At 38.9% G+C, this 19,746-nt stretch overlaps 1 protein-coding gene across 1 annotated transcript; it reads right to left on the minus strand.

The window, feature by feature from the left end:
* Positions 1 to 720: 720 nt before the first annotated feature.
* On the minus strand, positions 721 to 17,237 carry nos2b (nitric oxide synthase 2b, inducible). Its single transcript, XM_017707165.2, has 26 exons — positions 17,209 to 17,237; positions 16,499 to 16,586; positions 16,295 to 16,387; positions 15,752 to 15,900; positions 15,340 to 15,502; positions 15,168 to 15,259; positions 14,781 to 14,922; positions 14,484 to 14,623; positions 12,146 to 12,320; positions 11,962 to 12,063; positions 11,631 to 11,825; positions 10,944 to 11,029; positions 10,682 to 10,826; positions 10,501 to 10,605; positions 9,277 to 9,326; positions 9,021 to 9,195; positions 8,783 to 8,903; positions 7,883 to 7,961; positions 7,570 to 7,760; positions 7,229 to 7,395; positions 6,408 to 6,618; positions 6,230 to 6,317; positions 5,975 to 6,096; positions 5,703 to 5,851; positions 4,719 to 4,910; positions 721 to 859 (listed from the first exon to the last, which is right to left on the minus strand). Exons 2-26 carry the CDS (start codon positions 16,553 to 16,555, stop codon positions 821 to 823), a joined length of 3,228 nt encoding a protein of 1,075 aa, XP_017562654.1. The 5' UTR covers positions 16,556 to 16,586; positions 17,209 to 17,237; the 3' UTR covers positions 721 to 820.
* Between the last annotated feature and the right edge of the window lie 2,509 nt (positions 17,238 to 19,746).

The following is a 19,746-nucleotide window of genomic DNA, read 5'->3' on the forward strand; positions in this document are numbered from 1 at the left end:
ATTTTAAATTTTTATATTGAATGATGCCTAATGGAATGCATATTTATAAACATTTATGTAGGGTTCTGTCAGTTATTATACCAAGTCTATGTAGGTGTCATGTAGCCTTATGGACATTACCCTACAATAGTGTTACTGATTTTTTTGTTTTAAACCAAAAGTGGTTCTTCTATGGCATCAAATAGAAAACCCTTTCATTAGACACAGATGGATAGATAGACAGACAGACAGACAGACAGACAGACAGATAGATAGATAGATAGATAGATAGATAGATAGATAGATAGATAGATAGATAGATAGATACATAGATACATAGATAGATAGATAAACAAACTTGATTTAGTATGTATTACTTGTACACAAACAGGAGCAGGGAATAAATGTTTACATTTTTATTCACATACAGGGAATAATTTGACAAATCAATTATATATAAGCAGTGAGATGCTCTGAAGATATAGAACTCTATTCCATGAGACATATTGATATGCAAAGCAGAAGCTTAAAGGACTCAAAAATTAAGTACTTAAAGATTTAATGCCCTGGTGCATTGTAAAGAAGCAAGAAGTATATAAACATATATAAAGAACACTAAAAGAAATATTTCTGTAACATTTCAAAAGCAAGGCAGTATATGGAACTGTTTTCAAAGTGTGTAATTACAAAATATCAAAAACAACAGAAATCTTATATACATTATATTGAAAATAAGTCCCATCTGACATGAGGCTGTAAGCTCTGTGAGTCATTTCATCTTTCACTGTGTTTCTCTCAGGTGAGTAGATCCACTACTCCAGTGTGGTGAAGAGGTCTACAACTAACCTCCAAAGATATCCTCATGGTACCTCTTCTCAGCCTGCAAACGTTAAACATGAAGTAATTTAAAGGAAAGTTTTTCTCAAAAAGGAGAAAACAATTCCAGTTTTTAGAATGTATTACTAGGATTTTAGAATGTATTAACCTTCGACTAGGGTTGTGAAAAGCAAGGACACAAAGATTTGAATTTGACCTTTGCTGCATCAGGGAGCCAGTAGACTGACTTGCTTTCGGTTAGTTTATGTTTATGAACAGTGACCTGCAGATCAATATAGTAAAGGAAAACTTATTTGTGATCCTGAGTTTAAAGCAAGTTTTTATTCAACTTGTAACTAATTTACAAAGTAATCTTAAACTGAAACTTTGCTTGTTTGTAAAAAGTGATTTCAGAGCCACTCGGTTCTCCCTGATGGAAACTGTTTACCTTCAGTGTTTTGTGCTTGTGATCATTTTAATAGACGTCAGTGTCACTAATTAATGACATTCTATTAAAAGACTGGTTTACCAAGAGAGACACTGGAGGATTTTCACCTAAAATGAGTTCATAAAGTGAGTCTTATAGCAAAAATGATAACAGGACATCCGAGCCAGAATTAATATTTTAGTACTTTTACTTTTGATACTTAAGTACATTTGAAGCCAAATACTGTACTTTTACTCAAGTTGAGGTCTAGAGTAAGGACTTCTACTTTTACTGGAGTAATATTTTACCTTGGGTATCTCTATTTTAACTCAAGTACATGATTTGTGTACTTCGTCCACCTCTGGATCTCACTCAATTTCATACTTCAGTGTGAAGGCAGATTAGCGAATACTTTTGGAAATATAGTGTATCTATCTATCTGTCTAGTAAAAGGGTTCTCTGTCCGATGCCATAGAAGAATCACTTTTGGTTTAAAAAAAAAGAAAAAAAAAAGAAAGATTAAAAAGCCAACGTGACAACTCCCCACACAGGTGTGAGCTGCTCCTCTCCCTAATTAGGAAAGCAGCATGGACACCTCTAAAACGAATTCGCTGGCCTTGAGGCCAAATGCACGCCAGAGAGAGCGAGAGGAGAAGGCACTCTTTACAGGAGGACGTTAGTAAGCCGTTGTGGATTTAAGTTTCGGTTTTGTTTTTGTTTTTTTAAAAATGTGATAAAAAATAGCATGCTTGTTCACTTGCGCTGGGGTTTGTGTGTGTGTCTCTGAATTCTTGTCGGCCCCTCCTCAGGCTGAGCCACTATGTATATATAAATATATATATATACACTGCTCAAAAAATAAAGGGAACCCTTAAACAACACAATATAACTCCAAGTAAATCAAACGTCTGTGAAATCAAACTGTCCACTTAGGAAGCAACACTGATTGACAATCAATTTCACATGCTGTTGTGCAAATGAAATACACAACAGGTGGAAATTATTGGCAATTAGCAAGACACACTCAATAAAGGAGTGGTTCTGCAGGTGGGGACCACAGACCACTTCTCAGTACCTTTCTGCTTTCTGGCTGATGTTTTGGTCACTTTTGAATGTTGGTGGATCTTTCACACTCGTGGTAGCATGAGACGGACTCTACAACCCACACAAGTGGCTCAGGTAGTGCAGCTCATCCAGGATGGCACATCAATGTGAGCTGTGGCAAGAAGGTTTGCTGTGTCTGTCAGCGTAGTGTCCAGAGGCTGGAGGCGCTACCAGGAGGCAGGCCAGTACACCAGGAGACGTGGAGGAGGCTGTAGGAGGGCAACAACCCAGCAGCAGGACCGCTACCTCAGCCTTTGTGCAAGGAGGAACAGGAGGAGCACTGCCTGCAAAAATTTTGCCCTGCAAAATGACCTCCAGCAGGCCACAAATGTGCATGTGTCTGCACAAATGGTTAGAAACCGACTCCATGAGGATGGTATGAGGGCCCGATGTCCACAGATGGGGGTTGTACTCACAGCCCAACACCGTGCAGGACGCATGGAATTTGCCAGAGAACACCAGTCACTGGTGCCCTGTGCTCTTCACAGATGAAAGCAGGTTCCCACTGAGCACGTGACAGACGTGACAGAGTCTGGACACGCCGTGGAGAGTGATCTGCTGCCTGCAACATCCTTCAGCATGACCGGTTTGGCAGTGGGTCAGTAATGGTGGGGTGGGGTGGCATTTCTTTGGAGGGCCGCACAGCCCTCCATGTGCTTGCAAGAGGTAGCCTGACTGTCCATGAGTTGGCGGATGCTTTAGTCCAGGTCTGGGAGGAAATCCCTCAGGAGACCATCCGCCACCTCATCAGGAGCATGCCCAGGCATTGTAGGGAGGTCATACAGGCATGTGGAGGCCACACACAATACTGAGCCTCATTTTGACTTGTTTTAAGGACATTACATCAAAGTTGGATCAGCCTGTCGTGTGTTTTTCCACTTTAATTTTGTGTGTGACTCCAAATCCAGGCCTCCATTGGTTAATAAATTTGATTACCATTGATGATTTTTGTGTGATTTTGTTGTCAGCACATTCAACTTTGTACAGAACAAAGTATTCAATGAGAATATTTCACTCATTCAGATCTAGAATGTGTTATTTGAGTGTTCCCTTTATTTTTTTGAGCAGTATATATATATATATATATATATATGGTGCTGCGATGGACTGGCGACCTGTCCAGGGTGTATCTTGCCTTCCGCCCGAAGACTGCTGGGATAGGCTCCAGCATCCCCCCATGACCCTGACAGAGAAGCGGCTTAGAAAATGGATGGATGGAAGGATGGATGGATATATATATATATGCAGGACATTTATGAGTATAGTGAGACAGTGGTGAGGTGTGCAGTTGGAGTGACGAATGGTTTCAAGATGAAGGTAGGTTTACATCAGGGATCAGCTTTGAGCCCCTTCTTCTTTGCAGTGGTGATGGAAAGGTTGACAGATGAGGTCAGGCAGGAGGCTCCATGGACCATGATGTTTGCAGATGACATTGTAATCTGTGGTGAGAGTAGAGAGCAGGTGGAAGAGAATCTGGAGAGGTATAGGTTTGCACTGGAGAGGAATGAAGGTCAGTAGAGATAAGACGGAATACATTTGTGTGAATGAGAGGGAGGCAGGTGGAAAGGTGAAGATGCAAGGAGTAGAGGTCGTAAAGGTGAATGACTTCAAATATCTTGGGTCAACCATCCAGAGCAATGGACAGTGTAGAAAAGAGGTGAAGAAGAGGGTTGCAGGCAGGATGGAGTGGGTGGAGACGGGTGTCAGGGCTGATGTGTGACAGAAGGATAGAGTGAAAGGGAAGGTTTACAAGACAGTAGTGCGTCCTGCTATGATGTATGGTTTGGAGACTGTGGCTCTGTCTAAAAGACAGGAGGCTGAGCTGGAGGTGGCGGAGATGAAGATTTTGCTCAGATTTTCGTTGGGAGTGACAAGGACGGACAAGATTAGAAATGAGCAGATCAGAGGGACAGTGAAGGTGGAGCAGTTTGGAGATAAAGCCAGAGGCCAGGTTGAGATGGTTTGGACATGTGTTGAGGAGGAATAGTGGATATATTGGTCAAAGAATGTTGGAGATGGAGCTGCCAGGCAGAAGGAGAAGAGGTAGACCTCAGAGAAGGTTTATAGATGTAGTGAAGGTGGACATGGAGATGGTTGGTGTAAAAGTAGAGGAGGCAGTGGATAGGGCAAGATGGAGGCAGATGATCTGCTGTGGCGACCCCTAAAGGGAGCAGCCGAAAGAAGAAGAAAAATATATGTATATATGTACGTATGTATGTATGTATGTATGTATGTATGTATATATGTATATGTATATGTATATGTGTGTGTAATATATACATAATTATCACATCCTTATCTTGAGGTGAAAAATTACTACATGTACATGCAACATTAAGAAGACCAACATTAAGAAGGGCCTATGATTAATCATAACATAATGAGTGGTCACCTTTAGTTGTTCCAGATATCCTCCAGCATCTGTCAAAGTTATGCCCAGTCGGCTAACCAGTATCTCCTGTATGGTGTGTGCTACGTCTCGGGCCATGTTCATGCCTCCACACACATACACATGACCACCATTATGAAGGACCTGCCAAACCTCCTCACTAAGCTGCTTCTTCAGGACATCTTGAACATATACCTGGACAAAAAGAGCGATAATTAAGGTAAATAATGCTTGAACATGTGTCAATGTTGTTGCATTAAAAGCATTATAGTGTAGCACACATTTGCCATTAAACTGACAGCAACAGCCAGTGTGCTGTTACATGGAACAAAATGAAAGTTTATTCCCTCAAATACATACATTCATATGCTATATTGCCAAAAGTATTGGCTTATCTGCCTTCAGAAGGATATGAACTTCAGTGATAACCCATTCTTAATCCATAGGGTTTAATATGATGTTGACCCACTCTTTACAGCTATAACAGCTTCAACTCTTCTGGGAAAGTCAGACAAGTACCGTTTTCCTGGCAACCGCCAAATCCAGACTCGTCCATCGGATTGGCAAATGGAGAATCGTGATTCGTCACTCCACAGAACACATCTCCACTGCTCTAGAGTCCAGTGGCAGCGCTTTACACCGCTGAATTCAAAGTTTTGCATTGTGCTTGGTGATGTACGGCATGGATGCAGCTGCTCAGCCATGGAAACCCTTTCCATGAAGCTCTCTTTGCTGTTCTGAGAGAGGGACCCATTCTTTCACTGATGTTTGCAGAAGCAGTCTGCAGGCCTAGGTACTTTGTTTCATACTTTGTTTTATACCTGTGACCATGAAAGTGATTGGGACACCTGAATTCAATAATTTGGATGCATGAGTGAATACTTTGGCAATATAGGGTACATGTATTTTTATGAGACAGGTTACCTATTCAGTTCTGAGAGATGATTTAATGGACTAGTCAGGTGAGGTGTGAAGTGAGAGAAATACCTTGGGGTGACCAGACTGGCGAGAGTATGCTGGAGTGATGCTCTTCAGGGTGCCGTTTTCTTTCATGTCATAAGTCTCCTCCTTATACAGGTGATCTGTGTCTGCGCCATGACAGCCAAACACCAGCATCATTGGACTTCCTTTCAGACCTGCAAGCAAAATTCACATACTCTCAAGAAAAAACTGCAGTTGATACCAAATAAACATGTCAATAATAATTTATTTTGTTTTTCAAAACAGACTGTGCATCTAAGCACTGGTGATGTGACTACCTGTCTTTTTCATGTCGTGGAAGCGCTGTTGCCAGAAGCTGCGGAAGGGGGCAATGCCACTGCCAGCTCCAATTAGAATAGTAGGAGAACTGGGATCTGATGGAAGGTGGAAACTACTAGATCTGAAATCACCAGTAGAAAACCAATAAATAAACAACAATTGTTTGAAAAAGCATCCTGATATTTGAAAAAGAATCCACAAGTTCTTATAAAATGTAATTTTAACATCAAGTAATAGAAACTTGTAATTTGTACCCATGAATAAAGCAGGGCACAATTTGTCCTTCTTTGAGGGTGTTGAGCCACGTGCTGCAGACACCATGATGCAGAGGACCCTGCCCATCTGTTTAGAGTAAAAAAAACATGATTCCCAGACTTTCAGTCTGATGGGTGATGTTCACTATGCTTGCATTGCATGTATAGTCTTCTTTACCCTGGGTGCAGTAGCTTATAACAGACACAGTGAGATGGAGCTCATGTGGGTGGAGGTCAGGGGAGGAGCTAATGGAGTAGAGGCGGGGCTTCAGCAGGGGCAGCTGACTGAGAAGGAAGGCTGGAGAGACCTCCAGGGATGGGAACTTCTCCAGGACCTCTAGGAAGTTGGGCCTACTGAATTCCTTCCATTCTGAGTAACTTTTGAAGTCCTGCAGAAAAATCCTACAGTTTGTAAAATACTTCTTTGCAAACATAAGACACAGAAATCTGAAGGTTTCAAGATAACTGATTTTTCAAAATTTCCGCATTGTCACGCATTCAGCAATGGAGCCGGACTCCATCTCCCAGAGTGCTAGGCGAGACCACGTGATTGATCACATGCTATCGGACTCCATCATAGGAGAAGACTCCAACCCCCAGGATTCTCAGACTGATCACATGGTTTCCCCTTGCACCTTGGTTCACTAGTCATTTTGGACAGTAAATAAAATGGCTATATTTTTGTTTTGTTTATGCCTGGTTCCTATCACCACCACTGTAATTTACAATTACCCATTTAAAATAAAACCACTCAGAATGAAGTGTTTAAGAAGCAGTGTACACTATGGGCAGTAGAAACAAAAATAAAAATAAAGCCTTGAATTATGTTTATCTAGCTTAAACTGGTTTTATTATGCATGTGTTTGTTTCTTTGCATTTATTTGTTTCATTCACACCTTACAAGAATAAAGTCAGCTAAATCAAATAATTTCCTTTAATAATGAGTCTTACTGAGTGGTTTGGGTAATTTGGTGGCATGTATTAATCAGAATGAATTACCTTTGCAAGAGTCAGCAGTCGCTGTCGATCATTTTCCTGCTTGGTCATTTGTGAGAGTTTGCGCAGGAAGCTTTGGGATGGTGGAGTGGTAATATCCAGAAAGTATGTGAGAGCTTTGGCCGGAGGGCATGCTGGGATACGTGAATCCGTCTGCCACTTTTCACCCCCTGCAAGGATGCCACAACGATCCCTTATTCTACAGAGTAAGATCTCAAAGTACATAATCATTGACAATATGCCCCCATGACTTCAGCCCTGACATCTGTACAGAAAATCTATAAATATCTATAATTCACTATGATCACTGTCTGCTATAATACAGATGATGGACGTATTATTACCTAAACAGGAGTCAGGGAGGTACTCAAGACGGAGGCTCTGATTGATGGGAGGAGCATCAGCAAGGTGCTTCAGAATGCCAGTGACCAGCTCAGGTGAGTTGCCTGGGAAAACACCTACATGATCCCCTGGAGCATAGTTCAGAATGTCTTTTCCTCCATCTATCTGCAGCTCTACCAGAATAGTAGAATGTCTGCAAACAAAGTCAAATGGTAAAAACAAACAAAAAAAACAAACATTGTGCTTACAGAAGGGGACAGAAGGACTTTCTTCAAATACAGTGAAAAAAAAGAAGTTTCACGTTTGAGAGCCAACCTTGACTGTGCACTTTGTAAGTTCTTCCTCCTCTTCAGCTTCATAGGAAACACAGTCTTCGAGTGTAGCACTGAGAGAGCTGTGAGGACAGATAAAACGGGGGTTTCTGGATGGCCACACAAGTAAAGCTCTATAAATAGTAACATCTGAAGACTCGGGCTAGATCTACTAACCCTTTAATGTCAGGATTGAGTGGCAAATAGGATGAATTCTACTTTTTAAAACCTCAATGCTATGTGTCTGAAAGAATGTGTAGCTGTCAAGAAGCAGTTACTGAGAAAAAGAAATAGACAAAAAATGGTGACAAAAAATGGAGTCCAGACCTCAACATAAATGAATGTGATTAGGATTACTTGGATCATGACAAACAGAAAATGCAACCAACTTCCAAGACTGAACTTTGGAGGTATGGAAAAATATTCCTGCAGTTTTTTGAAAAACTGAATGTCAGACTCCCTTTCCAGAAAAGGATGGAAGCTGTTATAAAGGTGATGGATGGATGCATGGGAGGTGATCTCTGGCCTCTGATTTTTTCACAGTACTGTAAATACATGATACATGGAAAAACATGGAACATCTTTGAGGTGCAACTGACTACACAGTTTAAGTAGTGACTCCTGTGGCATTTCATGTGACTTTCCCAGATTCTTCATTTTACTTGCGTTTTAGAGTATTTTGGTAGATTGTAAACCCTTTTCTCTTTTGTTTCAAGCTCTGCTATGTTACTGCAACTTTTAAACCCTGCGCCATGCATGTACATGATCTGGCCTTAGTATCCAACATCAGATCTTCTACATACAGTCATATGTTAACGATCACTGGCATTGCCAAAGATTTAATTCAGGATTATCATTAATCATTAATTCTGCATATTCTCTGTTCTAAAATGTGATGCATTACCTGAGATACGGTCCAAGGTGGAACTATCAGGTTGAACTCTGTACTTCTGAGGTTCCCAGCTGTCTGTTAGATGCTCAGCGCCTGACAGCTGACCCTTAATGCCAAACTCCTTACACACAGCCTGCAGCAGGAAAATAAAGTCCATTTATAAAGAATGATAATGCAATTGATGTTGAATGTGCTGTTGTACTGTTTTGTTTTTGTAATTTTTTTTAAAGATGACAGGAGCGTCACTGACCTTGAATGCAGAGCAAGCCCAGGCGGAGAAAGCCTCTTCCTGCCCATTCAGCTCATCTCCCTCTCCTATGGCAGTCACACGCTTGGCTCCCAACTCTGCAAGCTTGTCATCCACAGCATGGGCAAACGCACAAAACTGCGGGTACATTCGAGAACCCAGGCCGAAAACACAGTACCTGTGTGAAGGAGACAAAAGTTAGGACTGCTGTTCTTAAAATATAGCTTTTCAACAGATTAGTATTACTTTAATGACTAACCTGAGTTTATTTTGGAGGTTTTTAATGCTGAAAAGGTGTTTCTTGAAACTCTTGAAAAGAGAGAAAAAAGAACATGAAGCAGATCCTGAACACTGACAGTGCCCTCAATACTAATACCAAGAGTTACTCTAGAACAGTAACTAAAAACAGAGACTCAATATTCCGTAGTAGTAGTAGTAGTAGTAGTAGTAGTAGTAGTAGTAGTAGTATTGCTGTTCAGTTTAAATAAATATGAATTGCTTAGTCTGAATGAGTTTTCTTAAGCGATTAAGTTACTCCTCCCCTGGTTCTATATCCTAAATAGTTTATTTAGTAAGTGGAGGACTTGATTTTGATTGATTTGATTGATTTGATTTTGAGTTATCTAAACTCCCAATGAAGCTGTCTAGATTTCATCAGCAAGTTTACATTTTTTGGAAAATGATCTTCAAGCACAAATTTTCACCTTACAATACTTTGCTATGGAATAATAGATCATCACTATTAACAAGAAATCAATTTTTAAACCAATTTGGTTTTATGATGAATTTGTTTGCGATGAATAGTGACTTCTTGGCTTTGCTGATTTTATGACTAAATTTAAATTTAACGTTAACAGTAGGGAAGTCGCAAAAATATGTAGAGGCATTCCTCCTGCCTTGTGTATATTTGTTAAAGTACTATGCAACATTCCAATATAATGTGATATCCTTATCTCTCCCAAGTCCACAAATTGATGGTCAGGGATTAATGAGTTTAGGATATAACAGTACGTGGTGAAGGAGGGCGGAGGGCTATATCTGAAATTCTATTTGTGGGGTTCAAAAGAGCTTTTGTTATAACAAGGAAAGACACATTGTTATAAAGGCTATTACAGAATACCTCAAATGTCCGCTCACTCCCAAAGTAAAGGAAACTCACTTTCAGATTCAGTCATCTATTTATCCTGTTTATGATTTTCTTTGTGTTAGATTTGATCTTTAAAATACTCCTTGAAGTTTTGGTCATCCATAGTGTGGAGCCACTGAACACTGAATATGTGAGAACCTTTTGGACTGAGACTGAAAAATGGCTTTCCACCTTTATTCCAATCTACCTGCCTTTCAGTGTAAAGACATTAAGCGTATTTTTGATCATTCTAGTGCCCTTAATATTAATCTCTTTTTATAACTGTTTTTCACATTTTTATTTCCTTGTTGTGCTGAATTTAATTATTACATGAATGCATTTAAAAATAGTTTATACCTCTCCATTTCCTGGACAGTCTCCATTGCCAAAGGTGCTGGTCACCACTATCAGAAGATGCTCCTTCTCAAGCTCATGGAAATCATAGTCCTCCATGCACAGCAGCTTTATCAGAAAATGCAGGTCAATTATGCTCATTCAGTTGACATTACAGCTGATAATATATTAAATGGGCTCTTACCCTGGGGTTAAAGGCGCAGTTGAGCACTGACTTGAGTTTCTTGGCAAAAGTCTGTGATTTCCCTGTTTCAGTAGCACAAAGAATGGTGCAAGACACTCTCTTCTCCAAAGCTTTTTGCATGAGTGTTTGAGAGAAGACCACAGCCCTAAACAAGCAGAGTACATTCTTCACCACATGGAAAGTTTCACAAATGTTCAAAACAATCCTCAAACAGTTAAGGAACTCTCCTGTTGGGAAGAACGGCACTATGATTTTGCCTCACCTTATCAGACCTTTAAAGCTGATTCTTTTCCGTTTGTTCTGTCTTCTCATTTCATCTTTCCATATATATGTTAGCCAGGGGTCAGGCTGAAAACAGTAGAAATAACATTAGCAATCCTAGAAAATCACCAACACCCTTTTTTGTTGGTATTTATTTTTGTTTTGTTTTACTTACAATTATTATAATGGTCAAGAAAGACAAAAGTGGGTTGCTTCATGGAACAGACGTCTATAGGTAACAATGGTTAAACAAATGAAGTTCAGTGGCAAATTTTAAGATGGATGCTTTTAATCCTGTGCTGGTGTGTGCAGGCTTGCCATGTCCAGTTGGAACACCCCCAGTGAAATAACATGTTTTGTCAATTTTATAAGTGAAAATAGGTAAATACACCCTCTGCATGGAACAAACTAGAAGACCAAACCTTTTTCTGCCAAGTTTAGTGCACAATTTCTTTTGTATTGGAAAAAATACAAAATACATCTTATGAAAAGCCATAATTATTGCATAGAACACATTTTATTTATTTTATTTGTCTTTCAACTGTATATTTTCTGAGAAGTCTTAAAGTTGAAGGCAAATAAACAAAATTAAATGATACATGCTGAATAGTTAATATCCTGTTACTGTGAGAAATAGATTCATTTGGCATTAAAAAATGATGTTTTTCATTATGAGTATGAATGATACCTGGTAGTAGAAGAATGGGGAGAGGATGTAGCTGATCATCTCCTGGTGGAACACTGGGGTCAGAGAGCCAGATATGGGTGGCACCAGCCAGACCCAGTCAGCGGGACAGCCCCCACGCAGATGCACTTCAGTCTCCATGTGCTTCATGAAGGACTCAGCTGCAGAGTGGTGGTCAGTGATGGTCACCTTATTTTTCTGCACCACAAAACAAACTTAAAAAACCTGAGAACTACATTTACAAAGGTCTTCTTCTGCAGTAGAACTCCAAATACAGAAACTACAAGAACACAAACCACTGCAATTTAGAAATGTCAGTACATAGACACTGTACCTGGAAACTATGAATTACAGCAACATTGATAGCAACCAGAGCCTCATCCTTCCACAATGAGGACAGCCTGTGTGTCTCCAAGCCCATATAGTGACCAACTCGCTGTAGAAGAATAAATATGGAATAAATAGCTCTCAACCAAGTCCTTTTACCTCGTCCTTCACACAGAGAGAAATAAGTGTACCTCCAGAATGTTGTAGCGCTGTGAGTCACAGAAGTCCCTCACGCCGATCTCAGTGCCCATGTACCAGCCATTGAAGGGGCATGCTGTAAACTCAAGACCACCAATCTCCAGTAACATGTTGGCAACAGCAGGCACGGCATACCACCTGAGGTTCAGATCTTTGAACCACTCATACCTGAATAAAAAAGGAAATCCCATCAGTCGGTGAGTTCAAAGATCAAAGGTAAAATTGTAGATGTTCACTATATTTACAAATCAGTGAAATTAAGACAGGGAACATGTGCTCTGACTTTTCAAATTCTGTTTTTGTCCCCTACTTTCAAAGTTAGCTAGAAGTTGCAGGACTATTTCTGCTGCACAACTATCTTAATCTCAATGATAGACACAAAATTATAAGATAGATTGCTCAGTTAGATCCATCTGAAGTCAACTGCACTGCTAAAAGTTTCATTGGTAGGGTCCTCACATTTCCATATTAAAAGAAGCCTAGTATGGTGAAAACAAAGAGGGAAGAAATTAGTTTGAAAGACAGTTGTTGAAAACTATCAAGCAGAAAAAGCAGCTGCAGAAACAAAGTCATGTATGTCATTGGTTAATGGGTAATCCACCAACAAAATGCTAAAATTACCATTAACGTTAGCTGTTGTCAAACATATCTAGCTCCTTAACTTAGCCACCTAACAGTACTGCTGCGCTATGTGCATGAAATCATGCCAATGATACTAAAACAGTGAAAACATTGTAATGCAGAATACAAGAACTTAGAAATATTAGCTAGCTAATGTAGTGGGGGTTGCTCTAACTTCATAGTGACACCATCATTCTGAAACCAGAACTATACAATTGCATTTTACCCATATTTACCCACGTCTGCTACTGACATGACTGACTACCACCATGATTAACCTTTGCTTAGTTACAGCTAATTCCATTTCTCAGTACCGCAGACTGGGGTGCACCTTGTGGGCTCCAGCTGACAGCACTTCATTGCAATTCACACAGAGCTCAAGCAAGCTAATTAATAGATTTTCAGAGTGAAGTGTTGAGGTATTCTGAGAACAGGAAAATCACACTGGCCATTGGGGCTCCTTGGTGTGGCTTTAAAAATCTGATTTGTTCTGCCTGGTTGAAAGAATGTGGCAAAGAGACAGGTCTTATTGAGGACTGAAGGCTTTGCCACTCAGCCCTGATCTTCAAGAATGAAATGTTGGTTGATTTAAAGGTTCTTTTATTGTAGACCCTTCAGTGGCAAGGGAATGACTTGGAATGCTCATGGAGTCAGGAGATTTACTCGAGTTTTACTATGAGTACAACGCAAGCTACCTGAGAGACCTTACGCTCTCCAGTTAAGAGCCTTAAAGCAGACCTGCACAAAGAACTTTGACTAAACACAACACGTACACAATTTTACAGATTTGACACTGGATCGGTTTGAATCTCATATCATTTTTTCTTACATCAAAACAATGTTCTGTAATTTTGTGCAGTAAACACTTACAGACTCATCAATCACCCAACAGCTTTTTGTTTGCACATGTTTCTCATGCATTTTATTTTGGGGGAACCCTGCTTAAGTATGGCCTATGGTCTTGAGTATGTATTGGCAATGGTTCCCACTGTTCTAAGGTAAGCACCTGTGCTTGAACATAAAGGGGCATTCCACAATAAACAGTGGCCCTACATGCATCTTCCAAGTTCTATATGTAACATTGATAAAGGGAAAACAGTGGAACATTTGAAAAATAATAATAAATAATAGTTAGCCTTACAACACCCTGCATGTACCTTTCACCATGAATGTTTTTTTCAGATATGTTCGGACCCAAACTTTATTGCAAAGCTACCATAAAAATATCTTAGACATTAGGCAGTGTATTCTTAACTATTTCACATAACTCTCTGTGAGGGAGCTTTTAGAGGCATTATATATTTTGGAGATCTGGCATATGACTTTATATACATTACTATTCAGTCTCTAACCTCACATGTGAACTATTCTGACTCCATCATTTTTTCTTGTTTACATCTTGACCATGTAGTAATGCAGAAAGTTTGAAAAACTCCTCTTTAATAACTGAGGCACTATAAAGACTCTTTAAAGTACCAAAATTATGCTCGGTTATAATTAAGTATACTTAATTAAATATTACCACTTACGGTTCAATGTTATAGGAGCTTTGCTTGAGATATTTTGCACAGGTCTTATAGACCTTATAAAACCATATTTGAATGGTAAGGAACCATTAGAGAAACAAAAGCAGCTCCATTCAGAAGTTTCTCTTGCATAGAAAACCCCAGACAGGATCTGTGAAATCTTTGTAATGTGCATATCACTTACTGAGGATGCTCAATCTGAACCTCTAGAATCAACTCTGGAGGAATCTCAAATAGTTCTGGATCCGCTCCATTAGCCTGTAGGACCAGTGGCAGCACATCAAAGAGGCCATACTTTGGTGTCCATCCGAGCTGGACACAAAGCTGTTGGAATGCAGAGATGTGATATTGAACAGGTGGATCAGAAGTGTGAAAAAACAGATGTTGCGAATGAATGAATATTACCTGAGTTATCGCACCATATGTTGCATGATACATCGACAAAGCCAGTATCAGTTGAACTGTGTCTTAATACGGATACCTCTGTGAATTCCACATTAGCAGGATCCCCTATCACACTGCCGTCTTCCATCTGATAGCCAGCATATCTGATGAGCTGACTGTTCCAGACACGGAAATCATGCTCTCCATCACTTCTTTGTGGAAACACAGTGATGGCTGATCTATAAATAAACCATAAACACAATGTTATTTTGTAATAATAATAATAGTAATAACATATCGCACAAATGGGCTAATGTCTGATTTTTAAAAACAAATGATTACTACTAAACAACAACAAACATTTATGCTGGTATTGAGGAGATGAAACAAGAGATATAGACAAGCAGTATCACATAAGAATGTGTCCAGCAAAAAAAGCATCAATGTCAAAAAAGAAATAAACAAATAAATCTGATCAGCATACCTCAGGTTGCCTCCATTGGTGGCAAATTTGAGATGAGCACACAGGAGCTGGAACATGTCCTCTGCCGTCTTGCTTTTACGTCCATCAAACAGCTGAGGAGGAAATACAGACACAGTCATGTTGGTGCATAGTTAGACTCAGAGCTCAATGTGAGCCAGCAAATATTTTATACCTTTAAATTAGCCCACTGAATCCTGCCAATGCACCTCGGAGCATTCCTCCATGCCTGTTTGGCACCAAACGCTAGTTCTTCTGTGGTGAGCTGATAGGTTCCTGTGGCATCAATCTCTCGGACCACCTCATCAACACGGGCCAAGTGCTCCTCTATTTTAGGCCTGCATTACAAAGTTATGCAAAAATGTGTTGTTCAAATGACATTTTATTATATAGATTTTTTTATAAATAGAAATTATGCACTAAATTTTGACAGAAAAATATCATATTTAAGTGTCTTCTCTGTAGAGGATAGAAAACCAACATAACCTGTAGTTTGACCAGGGGTGTCCAAACTTTTGCATGTGCCTTTATATCCTCTGCTATTCAATCTCAGGTTCATCGTTCATGTAATGCATGAGAAAACCTACGTTTTGAAGGATTTGTAGTACTGGTTGATAAGGTCGATGGCCTCAGTGAGCAGCTCATTGGGGGCCGGTGGGGAAACAGGGGGGCAGCGGATTAGAGACTTTGGATTCATAATTGGACCCTCACACACTTTGGGTTTGCAAGATTGATTCTATTAGGACACAAAAATAAAAAATCTGGGGTTTTGAACACAATATATGCTGATGCAACACTGTAAAAGTTAACTCAGTATTATAAGTGTAGATATCAGCTGATGAGGATTCCATTGACAAAAAGAGCTCAGCTACAACCACTTCAAACCCGTAAAGCCAAGACTTTTGTTTAATGAGTTTTTATTACCTGAAAAGCCTAGTTTTGTCTTACTTACTTACTAGTTTTTGTCTTACCATTTATTTGCATATACGCATGTTATATGCATAACATGATGAGTGTACTTAGACCAATAACAATACCATTTTGTCTAACATTGGGATCACTGCATCATTTAAAACTGGACTGTTTTTCCAAAGTATAAGTCAGTGTGTGGGCGCAGTGATGTGACCCACTTTGACAGCTCGGTGGTGAAGGGTGTCCTGGTGTCTTGAGCCATTCTGGAAGTTTCTCACATTGATTGATACTGGACACTGACTGATTGCCAGCTGTGGAGGGAAAGATAACCAGTAGGGAGGATTACATCCATACACACATTTGTTTCTTTATATCTATGTAGACCGATAATTATATGTTATTTTTTAGCAGTTTTCACTGACTTTGTTGAGCTGAGTGTGCTGGAGCTCCTGGAGATCTTGAAAGTGTTTTTTCTCCATGACTAGCGTTTATTGTTAAGATGCCTTCAGACTAATCCCCAAGTGGAAAATCAGAAAACAGGATACACTACTCCATTATTATTATTATCATTATTATTATTATTATTATTATTATTATTAGTAGTAGTAGTAGTAGTAGTAGTAGTTGTGATATTATTTTTATTATGATTATGATTATTATTAGTAGTAGTAGTAGTAGTTGTGATAATAATAATAATAATAATAATAATAATAATGTTATTATTATTATTATAGTAGGGTCTCTGGTCAAATAGCATGATCACACATCTACACATTTTAATGCACAATTACTGTTTATTGGTTGCAGTTAACGTTGGTGGTTGTGGGGGATTAACACATAAGATTTGGCCTCTGCAAAAGTTGTAGCACATTATATATTTAATGCTTAATTTTTTCCAACTGTTAAATTAAGCAAATTAATATAATTTGTGCAGTAAAATGACTAGAAAAAGTACATTTTTAAGTGTGTTCTCTATAGAGAATGTGTCGACTTATTTTCACTTAGATAATCAACGAAACATGTTATTTGACCAGGCCAGTGCAATCCTTTGCACACAACTGTATATACACTTGTATATGAATTAAAACAAAAACTTCATAATAATAATAATAATAAAGCAATGAGCACTTACCTTTAATCTTCAGTCCTCCGTTAGATGTCAAAGTGCAGCAGTAGCAACATATGCAAGCTTTTATAGTGTTGACTTCTGCTGGCAAGCATTGCTTTTTGAAGAAGCAGGAGTGGACTTTGGACTTTGCTTTCAGGAGTTCCCAGACAAAGGAATGCAAGAACAACTGGAACAACTGGATAATTTCAATCCCCACCAGGGTAAGCACCCTACACTATACCAGTAAGAGTCTTTGGGCAAGACTCCTAACACTACCTTCACCTACCTGTATAAAAATGACCAAATTGCTGTTGCTCTGGATAAGAGTGTCAGCCAAATGCTGTAAATGCAAATGTAAATGTAATATAGAACTGAACAAATAATTTGTTTATATATACAGCCAAGCAAATACTGTGTCATTCGGCCATTAAATACAAGTTATGCATTTTTCAGGGGATAGGAGGTTAAATACAAGGATGAATGCACTATAAACGTACACAATGATTGGGAAAAGCAATGACAAATGTGTGAAAAAGCCTGAGTTTCCAAAACTGGAGTTTAAAAAATGTGATTCTAACAACCCTGCAAAACCTAGTTAACCACCAAAACTGCTACCGTTAGATAAACAGCTTTTAAAGCTTTTGTCTTTGAGAGAGAGGAGAATCAAGAAAAAATCCTCAAATGTTTCTGTCCATCCTAACTTCGGTCTGTGATGTGTGGGGCTGCTAGCTTGGTGGCCAGCAGGCTAACGGGCTCACACACCACAGAGCATGTTCGATGCTTAACTTGCAGGAGTTTAGACATAAACATAAACCTAATGGGGAAATGTCAAGGGACCGGTTCAGTTAAAGCTTTAGTTTAATAAGGTCAACTGAGCTGCTATTTGGCAACAAGCTGCCAAGTGATTTTACATGCTAATAATCCTGTTTCACACTAAAGTTTGTGAAATGTGTTCTTTCTTGTCCTTATGTCACTATTTTCAGGCTTAACCTTATCTTTTCTTCTTGTTGTTACCTACACGTTTCCTACATCTACCACCAGAATTTCTCAGGTATGGAAGCAGCTTTTATTTATCTCTCTTTCTCTGGTATGGTGCTGGTTTGTTTACACTATTTTTCTACATTTGTAATCGTCTAAGATGTAATATGTCTTTAATGGAAGTCCGTGTTTTAAATTTATTAGTTATTAGTATGTCTGTGTTTCTCATGACTGTTGACTGACTGTAATAACCTTTGGGAAAGAACAGTTTGTGATGTTTTTAGATGTTTTCTCATGGATGGTGCTTGTTGACTCAAGTACAGATGTTGACTGAATACCTTTTCACAAGTAATATTTGACCAAGAGTATTTCTGCTTTTACTCAAATCTCCAAAAACTGTCTTACACAACAATTAAGAAGACAGTATTTTATCCACACTGCTTCTACATGATTACCAACTCCAGAATAAGCCAGGAAAATATCTCTAAGCTATGAAAGCAGCATATTTACTAGATTCGAGAGGCTTGAATGCAACTGTTTCAGTTGTTGAAGATACTCTTTTAAACCTTTACTAAATGTTTTATCTTTTACAGCCACTTACTGCTGCTTCTGGTTCTCAACTGATCAGGAATTATCCCAGGTACTTTAATTCATAGTATCTTTATGGTTGCTCTTTGTAATATTATTACATATTACACTAAATATTTTATGTCTTTTAGCACAAGACATTGTTAATATTATGCATTTTAACATGTATTTGACTCCCCTGCTTTGCTTTTTTCTTTACTTTGCAAAACTGTTGCATGAAAACAATAGTATATTAAAGTTTGTGTGTTTTTGTAAAAGACAGTACAGTGTTATTCACAGTAACCTACTCTTTCTTGTATTGCTTTGTATATACCATGGTTTTTCTTGTTACATTGCAGATTTATTTTTGATATTGTTTACGGTTTGTTCAGAATTCTTTATCCTTATGTTTTGTATGCTGAGTATTTATTACAAATTTTGCTCACTTATTTCTTCATTTTACATGCTGAAGAATCCAAACCCTCTTGACCAGGGGACTCTGTTGTCTGTTTATTCAGTTTATTCATTGCCCGCACAGGTCTCAGACATACAATTAGATTACAGAACTACAAAGTGCAAATGTATATACTATATAATCAAGCACAGTGATGTAATTTAATTTGTCATTTTTGTTAACAGCGTTATAGCTGTTACGTGCTATTCCACTCAATATGTCTGAATTCCATGTAAGTTGTATATATTCTTCTTAGGCAGTTAACACAATTGTTTCTAAAGGATTTGAATGTTGAATGCTGGTTTCTTGTATATTTACTACACTGGAGCTCAGTTTAACAGCAAAAGGCTTTGTTTTTATCATTGTGTAAGCAGCATGCTTTGTTTTTGTTTCCTGACTCCAGAGAGGGTCATGCTGGTCCCTAGTGAACACCTGATGGACAATATGTGAGTTCTCATACAGAACTGGTGGCAGTGCACACTTTAAGTTCCAGTAATCATCCAACATCATGTCTGTGTGAGACTCTTATCTTACATTGAGCACCTTCTTCAGTGAAGTCTGGA

This window comes from Pygocentrus nattereri, chromosome 17, assembly GCF_015220715.1.
Source record: "Pygocentrus nattereri isolate fPygNat1 chromosome 17, fPygNat1.pri, whole genome shotgun sequence".
Lineage (NCBI taxonomy): Eukaryota > Metazoa > Chordata > Actinopteri > Characiformes > Serrasalmidae > Pygocentrus > Pygocentrus nattereri.